The following is a 16,576-nucleotide window of genomic DNA, read 5'->3' as shown; positions in this document are numbered from 1 at the left end:
TAGACCAATAGAAGTGGTCTCTAAACATTAAGTGACTGTGTGATTGCCTCATGTATTGAGGTATGTTGCTAAGAGTTACTCATGCTGATCTTATGACATGGTCCAGGCCCTCCCTTATCTTACCATCCTTGGGTGCTGCCTTTGGGTAGTCTCCTTATCTTAGTCCTGTTACAGAGTCGTATTGTTCTAACATGGACCAGGACGTCTCGTCTGGGGAACATCTGCAGAGCTGTAGTGTGTTTCTGCGTGAGAACACAGCCGTTATCAGTAACTAAGAATGCAGTCTCTTTTCTGCTGGCTGACATCCTTTGGGGCTTTGCTAATCCACGAGCAGCCATCTTTATACATTTTACACACACATTTAATACTACAATTATATATTTCGTTCTAACATCTATGCTACAGGTGCCGCTGCCCAGGGGGAAAATCTCTCTCTAACACCCACTACAGTTCATTGATTAGAATTGAATGTCGTAAAGCCAAAGTTGTTGACACAGGGATTGCGAGATCCTTGTGCAAAGTGTACTTCGGGGCCAGCGGCGAATGCCTTCGCTTTGCTGCTGACCGCAAATATCGAGCTAATGAAATACATACTACCTATCCTGTAATGCATTTCTTCAAATTGGCATCATCATCATAGGCAGTCCCTCGCAATCGAGGAAGACTTGCTTCCACTCCTGAAGTGAATTCTTTGCTGGCTGAACAGTCCAATACGAGAGCCACAGACTCTGCCACAGGTGGGACAGGTGAGAGAAGGGGTGGGTGGGACTGGTTCGCCGCACACTCTTTCCGCTGTCTGCGCTTGATTTCTGCATGCTCTCAGCATTGAGACTCGAGGTGCTCAGCACCCTCTCGGATGCACTTCCTCCAGTTAGGGCGGTCTTGGGTCAGGGACTCCCAGGTGTCGGTGGGGATGTCGCACTTCATCAGGAAGGCTTTGAGTGTGTCCTTGTAGCGTTTCCACTGCCCACCTTTGGTTCGTTTTCCGTGAAGGAGCTCCGAGTAGAGCACTTGCTTTGGGAATCTTGTGTCTGGCATGCGAACAATGTGGCTTGCCCAGCGGAGCTGATCGAGTGTGGTCAGTGCTTCAACGCTGGGGATGTTAGCCTGAATGAGGACACTGATGTTGGTGCGCCTGTTGTCCTAGGGGATTTGTAGGATCTTGCGGAGACATCGTTGGTGATATTTCTCCAGAAACTTGAGGTGTCTACTGTACATGGTCCATATCTCTGAGCCATACAGGAGGGCAGGTATTACTACAGCCCTGTAGACCATGACCAGTTTTGAGGGTCTGGTCTTCAAACACTCTTAGGTTCAATGTATCATTGTTGCCAATCATTGCAATAACATTTGTAGTCAACTTGAGAGGACTGTGGTGAAAAGTAAAATTTAAGAATAACAAAGAAAAAATTTGTGTGGCTTGCGCCGCAAGATGACGCTAAAATGCTGTTGACAGCTGTAAGGACACCATATCAGTCTTACCAGTAGCGCTGCTGGTAAACTCGCTTGCCAGGGACCTCACCATCATGGAGATCGTGGCATCAGTGAGTGTGCAATTCTCACTGGACACCCGATCTCCCAACTTGCTTTTAGCCAATGGATTTACCGACTAGGGTTAACAACAATAGGTTGAGGTGGTGTGCAGTAGCAGGAAGCTGGCTCCAGAGACGCTATGTAAAGGGATCATCGCCAATCACTTGCACCTGACAGGATTGTAAAGTTTGAGTGACTGTGTGTTAATTCCTGCTACTTTAGACCTCCAACTTCAAGGTTCTTTGGTATCAGGAGTGTTCTGACAAGATTCAAACTACAACGCTTGCGAAGATTAATGGGGGCTGTACTGGCCGTCACCCTCGCTCTCTAGGCTCTATGGTGGAGGGCGCAGAGGCAGCGAGAAAGATGGAAACATATGCCCAGAGGGAGGAGGAAGGCCATTCGGGCTCTCAACAGGAGGCCTTACCTGCTGAGGGTATTCCGAGAGCACTTCTCCTATCTTAAGTATTAGAAGGCTCCGCTTCACCAAGGAGTTGGGCACAGAACTCTGCCACTTCCACGAACCAGAACTCCACCCTCCGACCAGGGCAACCATGACCCTCCCAGTGACAGTTAAGGTCAATTTCTTCACCAGCAGATCCTTCTAGTCTGCAGCAGGAGACATAAGAACATAAGAACATAAGAAATGGGAACAGGAGTAGGCCATTTGGCCTCTCAAGCCTGCTCCGCATTTAATAAGATCATAGCTGTTCTGATCTTGGGCTCAGCTCCACTTCCATGCCCACTCCCCATAACCCTTTACTCCCTTATCGTTCAAAAATTTGTCTATCTCCACCTTAAATATATTCAATGACCCAGCCTCCACAGCTCTCTGGGGTAGAGAATTCCACAGATTTACAACCCTCTGAGCGAAGAAATTCCTCCTCATCTCAGTTCTAAATGGGTGACCCCTTACTCTTAAGCTATGCCCCCTGGTTCTAGATTTCTCCACAAGTGGAACCATCCTCTCTGCATAAGAACATAAGAAATAGGAGCAGGAGTAGGCCATTTGGCCTCTCGAACCTGCTCCGCCATATAATATCATGGCTGATCTGAACATGGACTCTGTTATGTATTAATGCTTGGGGGTCACCAGGCGCCAGAGGGCGCCGTGGTCGAAGGTTATCGGGCTGTATGCATGTGGCATGAGTGCTTGGTCACCTGCATATAAGCTGGGTGTCTTTGTCACGCAGGCACTCAAGGGCTGGAATGAAGATGGATCAGGTTGCACCTGAGTGAGTTTACAGTAACCAGACTCTTGAGTCATTACAGACTCAGTTCCACTTCCCTGCCCACTCCCCATAACCCTTTATTCCCTTATCGCTCAAAAATCTGTCTATTTCCGCCTTAAATATATTCAATGACCCAGCCTCCACAGCTCTCTGGGGCAGAGTATTCCACAGATTTACAACCCTCTGAGAGAAGAAATTCCTCTTCATCTCAGTTTTAAATGGGCGGCCCCTTATTCTGAGATTATGCCCCCTAGTTTTAGTTTCCACTACGAGTGGAAATATCCTCTCTGCATCCACCTTGTCGAGTCCCCTCATTATGTTTTGATAAGATAATCTCTCATTCTTCTGAACTCCAATGAGTATAGACCCAACCTACTCAACCTATCTTCATAAGTCAACCCCCTCATCCCCGGAATCAACCTAGTGAACCTTCTCTGAACATCCTCCAATGCAAGTATATCCTTCCTTAAATACGGAGACCAAAACTGTACGCAGTACTCCAAGTGTGGACTCACCAATACCCTGTACAGTTGTAGCAGGACCTCTCTGCTTTTATACTCTATCCCCCTTGCAATGAAGGCCAACATTCCATTTGCCTTCCTGATTACTTGCTGTACCTGCATACTAACTTTTTGTGTTTCATGCACAAGGACCTCCAGGTCCCTCTGTAGTGCTGCATTTTGTAATCTCGCTTCATTTAAATAATAATTTTCTTTTTTATTTTTCCTGCCAAAGTGGATAACCTCACACTTTCCCACATTATACTCCATCTGCCAAATTTTTGCCCACTCACTTAGCCTGTCCTCCTCACAACTTGCTTTCCCGCCCATCTTTGTATCATCATCAAACTTGGCTACATTACACTCGGTCCCTTCACCCAAATCAATAATCTAGATTGTAAATTGTAAATAGTTGAGGTCCCAGCACCGATCACTGTGGCACCCCACTAGTTACCATTTGCCAACTGGAAAGTGGCCCGGTCGCTAACGTAACTAACATCTCGCAGTTCGCTGAGGCTCTCTACAGCAGGAGAAGTGATTACATTGGCTTCCCGATCACCAGAGAGAAGCAGGTCGAGCGTGCATATGACTTTGTCAGGATAGCACCATCGACTGCACCCATGTGGCTTTGCGGGCTCCGCATAACAATCCTGAGATCTTCCGTAACCGCAAAGGCCACCATTCACTTAATGTGCAGTTAGTGTCTTACCACACAGACCAAATCCTCATCATCAATACCCGCTATTCTGGCCTTCATCCTGCACCAGACCAGTGTTCCACACACTTCCTGTTTACATTGTACATTAATGATTTAGACGAGGGGATTAAATGTAGTATCTCCAAATTTGTGGATGACACTAAGTTGGGTGGCAGTGTGAGCTGCGAGGAGGATGCTATGAGGCTGCAGAGTGACTTGGATAGGTGAGGTGAGTGGGCAAATGCATGGCAGATGAAGTATAAATGTGAGGTTATCCACTTTGGTGGTCAAAACAGAGAGACAGACTATTATCTGAATGGTGACAGATTAGGAAAAGGGGAGGTGCAACGAGACCTGGGTGTCATGGTACATCAGTCATTGAAGGTTGGCATGCAGGTACAGCAGGCGGTTAAGAAAGCAAATGGCATGTTGGCCTTCATAGCGAGGGGATTTGAGTACAGGGACAGGGAAGTGTTGCTACAGTTGTACAGGGCCTTGGTGAGGCCACACCTGGAATATTGTGTACAGTTTTGGTCTCCTAACTTGAGGAAGGACATTCTTGCTATTGAGGGAGTGCAGCGAAGATTCACCAGACTGATTCCCGGGATGGTGGGACTGACCTATCAAGAAAGACTGGATCAACTGGGCTTGTATTCACTGGAGTTCAGAAGAATGAGAGGGGACCTCATAGAAACGTTTAAAATTCTGACGGGTTTAGACAGGTTAGATGCAGGAAGAATGTTCCCAATGTTGGGGAAGTCCAGAACCAGGGGTCACAGTCTAAGGATAAGGGGTAAGCCATTTAGGACCGAGATGAGGAGAAACTCCTTCACCCAGAGAGTGGTGAACCTGTGGAATTCTCTACCACAGAAAGTAGTTGAGGCCAATTCACTAAATATATTCAAAAGGGAGTTAGATGAAGTCCTTACTTACTCGGGGGATCAAGGGGTATGGCGAGAAAGCAGGAATGGGGTACTGAAGTTGCATGTTCAGCCATGAACTCATTGAATGGCGGTGCAGGCTAGAAGGGCTGAATGGCCTACTCCTGCACCTATTTTCTATGTTTCTATATTTCCAGCCACCACATCATGCTCGAAGGTGGCTGCTCGCAGACGAGGGCTATCCGCTCTCCACCTGGCTCATGACTCCCTCAGCACTCATATAATGAGAACCATGCTGCCATCAGGAACATCATTGAACAGACTATCGGCCGACTGAAGCAACGGTTCCATTGTCTTGACCGCTCGGGTGGAGCCCTCCAGTTCTCGGCTGAGCGGGTGTCCCATTTCATAGTGGTCTGCTGCATGCTCCATAACTTGGCCATCATGAGGGCGCAGCACTTACCACCAGGATTGCGGGACCGCCTCAGCAGGAGGACGAGGGAGAGGAGGAGGAGGAGGACGAAGATGGAGACCAGGAGGATAACAGGATCGAGGGAGGAAGCGGCCTTCCGGAAGGGCAGTCCATGGCCATCTCATCAGACTCTGTTTCAAATGAATGAAACCCCAGATCCCCATTGCTCACCACATCCCCATCATACCATTCCTGTCGCAGGCCATTTCACAGCGCAAAGCTGAAATGAGAGACACCACAAAAGAATCCAAACAGAATTAATAAAATTATCTTAACACATATAATACTATTTTCTAATCACCCTTGTGCAATTCCTTCATGCCTGTTATTTGTGTGCCTTTTCCTACTCTAGTGCTCTTACGAAGTTTTCCCCCAGTGGCTGTAGCACGGCTGGTGGAAGGCTGCTGAGTTTCCATGTGGGACACCTCAGATAGTCTTGCAGGATGACCTTGACCAGCTCTGGACCTAGAAGGCACCACCTCGGCATGGGCAGCAGCAGTCTGGGCTGGCTGGATGACGGGCGGTGATGATGACAATGATGGAGTGGAAGAGGTGGGAGCAGGAATGCTATCATCCTGAGAGAGGACAACAGGTTCCTGCTCCACTGCCCAACTGCCACTCTCCCGGGGCAGCACCTCGGAATTCCTAGCAATCTGTTGGAGCACAGTTCTGTTGCTGCAACACTATGACAGTGGTAGACCTAGCCATGATGGCAGCAGTCAGAGCTTGGGTGTCATCACGTTGAGACTGCATGAGAGCAGCCAGAGATTGGATGCCACCAAACCTGTGCTGCAATGGCAGCTGCAACATCGCCCGTCGTGCGCGCCATTACGTCTGGGTTGCCACGGGGTCTCTGGGAGTCTGCCATCACTTGCAGACTGGAAATGATGGGCTCCATGCTGTGCACAGAGATTTGAGTAATATTGGAGGCAAATTCCTCCACGCTCCTTGCCATTGCCGAGAGGCTCTCAGGCAGCCTTGCCATTGCACCTATCATTTCCGTGTGCATATTCATCACCCTTCTAAAGGCCTCCCCATCGAGATCCTGATCGGAGTCCTGTGCAGCAGAACTCGCGCACGAACTCACCCTCTGGGGAGCTGACCCCCAAGCTACCCTTTCCTCCTGGTCTTGCTGCAGCCCACTCATGCCTGGTGCCTCAACCTGTGCAGATCTAAAGAACGCGTAGTGCCAGTATTTGTGCTGGTCTCTGCGGGTGAAAGACATAGTGACATGATGTCTTCTTCCTCCTCCCCTTCTCCCGCCTCGCTCTCAACAGTATGCTCAGGTGCTTGCTGATTATCCGAAAGCAGAGAGCCACAAGAGTCGGGTTTTGGTGATGTGAGGAGGGCAGGAAGGCAGAAATACATGCCTACAGCATGAGTAGCTTGAAAGTGCAAAATGATTGTAGGATGTGAGAAGGAGTAGGCATAAACATACCGTTGTTGTCCCCAAGGACGTCAATGTCGCCAGTAGCCGCAGTGCCCATGAGCTGGCGCTCAATGATCTACAGCACTCGATTCTCCAGGCCACTCAAATGTGTTTCTATGTTTCTATGTTCATTGTGGGCTTGGCCGCTCCACTTACCTCCGGTTGTGAGCCACCTTGGCCTGCATGAGAAAGAAAAATGCGTGAATGAGTGTGGTACAATGTATTTGGGTGATGTGCCTGCCATAGTTGAATAGCTGTCATTGTGTGCAAGGTGTGAGTGTTGCTAGGAAGAGATTGTTGGTGGGTGAGTGCTGGGGATTGGTGCTTTGGGCATTGTGTGAAGCTTTTTATTATTCGTTCATGAGATATGGGTGTCGCTGGCAAGGCCAGCATTTATTGTCCATCTCTAATTGCCCTTGAGAAGCTTGTGCTACAGTTGGTGGTGTGTAGCATTTGTTGAAGCCTTCACTCACTCTGACCATCCATGTGAGGTCGTTAAACTTCTTCTGCACTGGCTGTGTGCCCTGGGGGCCATACTGCTGCCAGCGACGTGCTGCGCTACCTCCCTCCACATGGTGCGAGGGCTTCCTGCCAGTTGGCGCATACAGGACCATCCTCCGTCTCTCCACAGCGAAAACAAACACCTCCTAAGCATCGTCAGAGAATCTCCGGGCTCTCTCCCTGGGGCGGCGATCTGCCATCACGACAACTTATTCACTGCTCCGGATCATCATCACCATCCTCCTTTTCCTCTTCTTCTTCCTCCTTTTTCTCCCTTCTACCTTCTCCCTTCTTTCTCCTTTCAAACCCAACACTGATGAGAATGAGATGCTGCAACATCAATGAACCTCTGCTTTTAAGTTGTGAAAAAAGCCTGTGGCAATTATGATTGTCGGTATTGTTCCAGCTTTTCAATGTAACACCAATGAACTTGTGTTTTTAGACTAGATTTATGGTTGCAATCATTTTAATGAGGAGTGAGGATGAATTTTGCGTGTAGTCAAGACAATTTTCACCTGGAGCTACTTAACCATTTTTAATCTAAACACTGCCCATTCCTTGGTTATAACAAATTTCTAGCCCAAAGGCTCTTCAAGCAGAGACTGAAGTTTAAGGTAAAATAGAGTAGTTTTTTCATTTTAAGGTAAATTGTGTTTCATATTTTTAACTTTACTTTCTGATTTGTTTCTAATGTTTGATTATCTTTATTACTGTTATCATTTTAAATAAAATAGTGATGAAATGCAAGAACAAAAATCAATCAAGAGTCAGCAAGGGAGAAAGGATTTACCTTGAGCTTGGTAGAATTGACTTTTTTAAATTCATTCATGGGATGTGGGCATCACTGGCAAGGCCAGCATTTATTGTCCACCCTTAATTGCCCTTGAGAAGGTGGTGGTGAACCATTGCAATCCGTGAGATGAAGGTACTCCCATAGTACTGTTAGAGAGGGAGTTCCAGAATTTTGACCCAGCGACGATGAAGGAATGGCAATATATTTCCAAGTTAGGATGGTGTGTGACTTGGAGGGGAGCTTGGAGGTGGTGGTGTTCTCATGTGCCTGCTGCCCTTGTCGTTCTAGGTGGTAGAGGCCACAGGTGAGAGGTGCTGTCAAAGAAGCCTTGGTGAATTGCTGCAGTGTATGTTGTAGATGGTGCACACTGCAGCCACGTTGTTCATGTGTTGGAGTGAGTGAATATAATTTATAGATTACATGGATGAACTTCAACAATTGTACATCCCTGTCTGGAGTAAAAATAAAAAGGGGAAGGTGGCTCAAACGTGGCTAACAAGGGAAATTAGGGATAGTGTTAAATCCAAGGAAGAGGCATATAAATTGGCGAGAAAAAGCAGCAAACCTGAAGACTGGGAGAAATTTAGAATTCAGCAGAGGAGGACAAAGGGTCTAATTAGGAGGGGGGAAATAAAGTATGAGAGGAAACTTGCCAGGAACATAAAAACTGACTGCAAAAGCTTCTATAGATATGTGAAGAGAAAAAGATTAGTGAAAACCAACGTTGGTCCTTTGCAGACAGAATCAGGTGAATTTATAATGGGGAACAAAGAAATGGCAGACCAATTGAACAAATACTTTGTATCTGTCTTCCTTAGTGAAGACACAAATAACCTTCTGGAAATACTAGGGGTTCGAGGGTCTAGCGAAAAGAAGGAACTGAAGGAAATCCTTATTAGTCAGGAAATTGTATTAGGGAAATTGATGGGATTGAAGGCCGATAAATTCCCAGGGCCTGATAGGCTGCATCCCAGAGTACTTAAGGAAGTGGCCCTAGAAATAGTGGATGCATTGGTGATCATTTTCCAACATTCTGTTGACTCTGGATCAGTTCCTATAGACTGGTGGGTAACTAATGTAAAACCACTTTTTAAAAAAGGAGGGTGAGAGAAAGCGGGGAATTATAGACCAGTTAACCTGACATCAGTAGTGGGGAAAATGTTGGAATCAATTATTAAAGATGAAATAACAGCGCATTTGGAAAGCGGTGACAGGATCGGTCCAAGTCAGCATGGATTTATGAAAGGGAAATCATGCTTAATAAATCTTCTAGAATTTTTTGAGGATGTAACTAGTAGAGTGGACAAGGGAGAACCAGTGGATGTGGTGCATTTGAACTTTCAAAAGGCTTTTGACAAGGTCCCACACAAGAGATTAGTGTGCAAAATTAAAGCACATGGTATTGGGGGTAATGTATTGATGTGGATAGAGAACTGGTTGGCAGACAGTAAGCAGAGAGTCTGAATAAACGGTTCCTTTTCAGAATGGCAGGCAGTGACCAATGGGGTGCCGCAGGGTTCAGTGCTGGGACCCCAGCTATTTACAATATACATCAATGATTTAGACAAAGGAATTGAATGTAATATCTCCAAGTTTGCAGATGACACTAAGCTGGGTGGCGGTGTGAGCTGTGAGGAGGATGCTAAGACACTGCAGGGTGACTTGGGTGAGTGGGCAAATGCATGGCAGATGCAGTATAATGTGGATAAATGTGAGGTTATCCACTTTGGTGGCAAAAACAGGAAGACAGAATATTATCTGAATGGTGACAGATTAGGAAAAGGGGAGGTGCAACGAGACCTGGGTGTCATGGTACATCAGTCATTGAAGTTTGGCATGCAGGTACAGCAGGCGGTGAAGAAGGCAAATGGCATGTTGGCCTTCATAGCTAGAGGATTTGAGTATAGGAGCAGGGAGGTCTTACTGCAGTTGTACAGGGGCTTGGTGAGGTCACACCTGGAATATTGTGTTCAGTTTTGGTCCCCTAATCTGAGGAAGGACATTCTTGCTATTGAGGGAGTTCACCAGATTGATTCCTGGGATGGTAGGACTGACATAGGAGGAGAGACTGGATCAACTGAGCTTGTATCCACTGGAGTTTAGAAGAATGAGAGGGGATCTCATAGAAACATATAAAATTCTGACGGGGTTGGACAGGTTAGAGGTAGGAAGAATGTTCCTATTGCTGGGGAGTTCTAGAACCAGGGGTCACAGTCTAATAATAAGGGGTAAGCTATTTAGGACCGAGATGAGGAGAAACTTCTTCACTCAGAGAATGGTTAACCTGTGGAATTCTCTACCGCAGAAAGTTGTTGAGGCCAGTTCATTAGATATATTCAAAAAGGAGTTAGATATGGCCCTTATGGCTAAAGGGATCAAGGAGTATAGAGAGAAAGCAGGAAAGGGGTACTGAGGTTGAATGATCAGCCATGATCTTATTGAATGGCGGTGCAGGCTCGAAGGGCCGAATGGCCTGCTCCTGCACCTAATTTCTATGTTTCTATGTTTCTATGGAAGGTGGCGGATGGGGTGCCAATGGTCTGCTTTGTTCTGGATGCCTGAGTTGTTGCAGCTGCACTCATCCAGGCAAATGGAGAGTATTCAATCACACTTCTGAATTGTGCCTTGTAGGTGTTGGAAAGGCTTTGCGTAGTTAGGAGCTGACTCACCCACTGCAGAATACCCAGCTTCTAACCTGCTCTTGTAGCCACAGTGGTTATGTGGCTGGTCCAGTTAAGTTTCTGGTCAATGGTCAAAAATTTAGGCTGAAAATCCATTGCAGTTCTGAGGGGGTGCCGCACTGTCGGAAGTGCCGTCTTTCGGATGAAACATTAAACTGAGACCCCGTCTGCTCTCTCGGGTGGACATAAAAGATCCTATGGCACTATTTCAAAGAAGAGCAGGGGAGTTAGAGTCAGCCTTGATGTCCTATCCAATAATTGTCCCTCAATCAATATCACTAAAACAGATTATCTGGTCATTGTCACATTGCTGTTTGTGGGAGCTTGCTGTGCTCAAATTGGCTTACAACAGTGATTACACTTCAAAAAGTACTTCATGGGCTGTAATGTGCTTTGGGAAGTCCAGTGGTCGTGAAAGAAACTATATAAATTCAAGTCTTCCTTCCTTCGTTCCTTCCTTCCATGTATTTTTCCTTTTCTTTTTCCTTTTCTTCCTTCCTTTAATGGTGGCCCCCAGAATGTTAATGGTAGGGGATTCAACGATGGTGGTTAGACGCTCTCTTGTTGGAGATGGTCATTGCCTGGCACTTGCCTATCCGAGCCTGAATGCTGCACAGTCTGCATCATTATCTGAAGAATTACGAATGGAACTGAACATTATCAAATCATCAGTGAACAGGCCCACTTCAGACTTTATGATGGATGGAAGGTCATTGATGAAGTAGCTGTAGATGGTTGGGCCTAGGACACTGCCCTGAGGAACTCCTACAGCGATGTCCTGGGGCTGAGATGATTGGCCTTCAACAACTACAACCATCTTCCTTTCTGCCAGGTATGACTCCAGCCACTGGAGAGTTTTCCCCTGATTCCCATTGACTTCAATTTTACTTGGGCTTCTTGATGCCACACTTGATTAAATGCTGCCTAGATGTCAAAGGCAGTCTCTCACCTCACCTCTGGAATTCAGCTTTTTTTGCATATTTGGACCAAAGCTATGATGCAGTCTGGAGCTGAGTAGTCCTGTCGAAACTTAAACTGAACATCGGTGAACAAGTTATTGGTGAGTAAGTGCTGCTTGATAGTACTGTCGACGACATCTTCCATCACTTTGCTGGTGATTGAGAGTAGACTGGTGGGGCGGTAGTTAAAGAAAAATGATGGAAAACATACCATGGTTTTTAAGATAACTGAGTATAAAAGTGTGTCATTTAAATTCTTCTGCCGTTATTTGAAGAGAAAGCAGCAGCTGATAGGGAAACTGAATTACAGCTGTGCATGAGTTTGTCACTGAAAAAAGTAGGTTTCTTGTCACATTGTCACATATATAGTTTAGAATATGCCTTGAGTATTAATTATGAATTATGTTTTTGTCAGTCTACAGAATCAGATTGTGGAAGCAGTTTCTACACAGCTCTCTGAGATGAAGAAGTGCATTCAGAGATACACAAAAGAAATGTCTGTCCCAATACCACAAGCATTCCACTTTGAATTGCCAGATAAAACTACTCTTACTACAGTAATATATCCTGCTGGAATCTCTGAGGAAACTCTGGAAACACAACGAAAAGTATGGTTGAAGTCCAGGTCACTTTTTCCACTTATACAGTCTGTTCATTAATTACTAACTGTTTGAAGTAGCAATTTATTTGTCAATTTGTATTGATTCTTAATTTTTTAAATGGTACAATCTGTCTTTTCACCCTTTCGAGTATGTGTTTCAGTTGGTTATTAGTAGAAAATGTGATTTGGCATGGTGCAGTCTCCTAAGATAAATTCCATGGAAGTCATAGAAATCATAGGGCCCGAATTTGATGGACTCGCCGACCACTGCCGCCGACATTCCTCTTCGGGTTCCGCCCAGTGCCACTTTCCATTTGGTCTGGAGCGGGCGGGAAGGGAGAACTGCCGGGAACCGCCCGCTGACGTCAGCGGACGGCTGCATGGCGTAAGTCTGCTGTATTCATATGGGTGGCAGTCGGCGCCAGAACAGGGGTGGACCACTGAAGGAGGCTGGTCTGTCCCCGACGGTAGGTCTGAAGAGCTGAAAAAAAAGGTGAGTAAACATTTTTAACTTTTTTTTCTTTACAGGGACTTATCTGTATGGGTTCCCCTGAAGGTGTTCCGATGTTTTTTTTTTAATGCTTTCTCTTTGCAGGTCTTCGACCCTCCCTGGGCCCGACTCCATCCTTGGCGGCACTTGGGCAGCGCCATTGCCACTGAGAATGAGAGCTCCGGCCGGCTGCTGCCCAGATTGGCGGCGTGAGTCTCTCATTTGCCGACCTTCAAGGGATCTTTTTGATGAAAACCCCGCCCAAAGGACCGTCCGGTACCTCAGCGGCCATCGGCGGTCCTTTGGACGGCACTTGGGCGGGCGGAGGCCTTCATCAAATTCGGGCCCATAGAAATTTACAGCACAGAAAGGGCCATTCAGCCCATTGTGTCTGTGCCAGCCTTAAAAGAGCTATCCATCCTAATCCCACTTTCCAGCTCTTGGTCCGTAGCCTTGTAGGTTACGACACTTCAAGTATATATTCATGTACTTTTTAAACACGATGAGGTTTCCTGCCACTAACACCCTTTCAGGCAATGAGTTCCAGACTCCTATCACCCTCTAAATGAAAAAAGCTCTCCTCAACCCCCCTTTGATCCTTCTACCAATTACTTAATATCTATTGTCCTCTTTGCTAAAGGAAATAGGTCCTTCCTATCCACTCTATCTTGGTCACTCATAATTTTATACACCTCAATTAATTTTCCCTTCAGCCTTCTCTGTTCCAAAGAAAACAACCCCAGGTTCTTAATGAATACTTTGCGTCTGTTTTCACAAAAGAGAGGGGCAATGCAGACACTGCTAACGGGGGAGGACAGTGAAATAGTAGATGAAATAAACACAGTGAAAGAGGAGGTTTTAAGGGGTTTAGCAGCTTTGAAAGTGGATAAGTCCCCAGGCCCGGATGAAATGTATCCTAGGCTGTTAAGCAAAGCAAAAGAGGAAACAACAGAGACTTTGACCATCATTTTATAGTTCTCTCTGGCATCAGGTATGGTGCCAGAGGACTGGAGGGCTGCTAATGTGGTACCTTTGTTTAAGAAAGGAGCAAAGGACAGACAACCCAGTCAGCCTAACCTCGGTGGTGGGGAAATTATTGGAAAAAATTCTGAAGGACAGGATAAATCATCATTTAGAAAGACACGGATAAATCAAGGACAGTCAGCACGGATTTGTTAAGGGAAGGTCATGTCTAATTAACGTGATTGAATTTTTTGAGGAGGTAACGAGGGTTGATGAGGGTAATGCGTTTCATGTAATGTATATGGATTTCAGCAAGGTATTTGATAAGGGCCTACATGGCAGACTGGTCATGAAAGTAAAAGCCCATGAGGGTAATGGTTGATGAGTGTTTTTGTGACTGGAAGGCTGTTTCCAGTGTGGTTCCGCAGGGCTCAGTACTAGGTCCCTTGCTTTTTGTGGTATACATAAATGATCCAGACTTGAATACAGGAGGTATGATTAAGAAGTTTGCAGATGATACTAAAATCGGCAGTGTGGTTGATAATGAAGAAGAAAGCTATAGACTGCAGGAAGATATCAATCAACTGGTCAGATGGGCAGAACAGTGGCAAATGTAATTTAATCCAGATAAGTGTGAAGTCATCATCATCATCATCATCATCATAGGTGGTCCCTCGAAAGAGGATGACTTGCTTCCACATGAGATCACAAATGAAGGACCCGATGTTCCAGTCCTGAACTCCAATTGAGGCGGTGGAAGATGCCTGTGCGTGGATTTTTTTAAACGTGTGGTGACCATTGCACACCAGCCACCACATGGGCTTGACAGAGCTAGGCCTTTATCCAGTGGGAAGGGTTAACCAGGACGACTGGAGACCTGCTCTGCTGCATGGACCTAGCGCGCACACATATCGCAGTGTGGGCTGGCCCGTGCTGCCCCTGCGCTCTCGCCTCTTCTGGGCCCCATACCCTCATTTGTCGCACCGCCGCCATGAACTCTCGCCGCTCCTCCGCCACAAACATTCAGCGCACCTCCACCATGATCCCTCACCGCTCCTCCGCCACAAAAACACTCGCCGCACCTCCGCCATGATCTCCCGCCGCACCTCCGCACTAAACATTCGTCGAACCTCCGTCATGATCACCCACCAAATCTCAACCACAAACCCTCATCACTCCTCCGTCCCAATCACTCGTCACAAGTCCGCCACAACTTTCCATGCTCCTCTCTTGTACCAAGGCTTCGCCGATGCTCCTACCCACGCTCCAAATGGTGACCTGGGTCATGATGACGTCACCCAATCGTCCATCTCAAAGCCGTCGCACATGTGTGTCAGCTCGTGCTGGAAGCTGCAGTGGCTCGCTCCAGCTCTTTTTATAGCCCCAATCTGCGGAGATGTTCTCTCGCAGGTCGGGGTAGCCCACGATAAAGGTAATACACATTAAATGGTAGGACACTGAGAAATGTAGAGGAACAAAGAGGCCTTGGAGTGCATGCCACAGATCCCTGAAGATAGCAGGTCAGGTAGATAAGGTGGTTAAGAAGGCATACAAAATGCTTGCCTTTATTAGCTGAGGCATAGAATACAAGAGCAGCGGGGTTATGCTTGAACTGTATAAAATACCAGTTAGGCCACAGCTAGAGTACTGCGTGTAGTTTTGGTCAGCCCCATTGTTCCTGTGCTGAAAAGTGATGGCACAGTCAGAATCTGTGGAGACTACAAGGCTACGATCAACAGGGTATCAAAATAGGATCAGTACCCGTTACCGAAGGCTGATGAAACATAGAAACATAGAAACATAGAAAAATAGGTGCAGGAGTAGGTCATTCGGCCCTTCGAGCCTGAACCACCATTCAATAAGATCATGGCTGATCATTCACCTCAGTACCCCTTTCCTGCTTTCTCTCCATACCCCTTGATCCCTTCAGCCGTAAGTGATATGTCCTTACTATACAGTATAAATGCACACGAGGCCCATGCTTGAGAGAAGGTCAGTCTGTGACCTGTCCTTTATTCCTTAGCACTCAAGTGCAGGAAGTGGGTGGAGCTTCCCCTTTTATATCTGAACGTCCAGGTTAGGAGTGTCTCCCACAAGTTCACCACCTAGTGGTCATTGTTCTCACAGTGTACAACTTAGGTCAGATTATACATGGGTTACAATGCTGGTTGAATACATGACATTACCTCCCCCCCCAAAGTCTTATTGGGATCACAGGTTGAGTCTCTCTGGTGGTTTACGCTCTCTTGTAGAGCGCCTGAGTTGGGGCTCCAGTTGTTGGGCGCTGGCCTGAGTGTCTGCTGTTTGCGGTGCCTCAGGCCTGTCCGGACTGCCCACAGTGACTGGGCTGTCCTCCACTTGGTTCCGGTGTTCGGTCACCTGTGGTGTAGTAAACTCTATATTGTGTTCTTCCTCTGCTTCTTCTATGGGGTTGCTGAACCTCCTTTTTATTTGATCCACATGTTTGTGGCAGATTTGTCCATTGGTAAGTTTAATTACCAGAATCCTATTTCCCTCTTTGGCAATCACAGTGCCTGTGAGCCAGTTGGGCCCTGCAGCGTAGTTGAGGACAAAAACAGGGTCATTTACATCAATACATCGCGCCCTCGCATTCCTGTCATGGTTGTCATATTGTGACTGGCGCCTGCTCTCGACAATTTCTTTCATGGTGGGGTGTATAAGGGATAACCGGGTTTCGAGCATCTTTTTCATTAGCAGCTCTGCGGGTGGAACCCCTGTGAGCGAGTGTGGTCGGGATCTGTAGCCCAACAGGAGGCGTGATAAGCGGCTTTGTAGGGAACCCCCTTGGATTCTGAGCATCCCCTGTTGATTATCTGCACTGCT

General features: G+C 46.8%; 1 protein-coding gene across 1 annotated transcript in view; it reads left to right on the top strand.

The window, feature by feature from the left end:
* Window positions 1–16,576, top strand: part of LOC139263234 (ufm1-specific protease 2-like) — a 237,647-nt gene that overhangs the window by 81,370 nt on the left and 139,701 nt on the right. The window contains exon 6 of the mRNA XM_070878994.1: window positions 12,094–12,286. Within this exon, the coding sequence (XP_070735095.1) occupies window positions 12,094–12,286 (193 nt within the window). The remainder of the gene's footprint in view (window positions 1–12,093; window positions 12,287–16,576) is intronic.

The sequence above is a fragment of the Pristiophorus japonicus genome, chromosome 1, assembly GCF_044704955.1.
Source record: "Pristiophorus japonicus isolate sPriJap1 chromosome 1, sPriJap1.hap1, whole genome shotgun sequence".
In the NCBI taxonomy this organism is placed as follows: domain Eukaryota; kingdom Metazoa; phylum Chordata; class Chondrichthyes; family Pristiophoridae; genus Pristiophorus; species Pristiophorus japonicus.
Note: the sequence above shows the minus strand (reverse complement) of the source record. Positions and strands in the feature narration are given on the sequence as shown.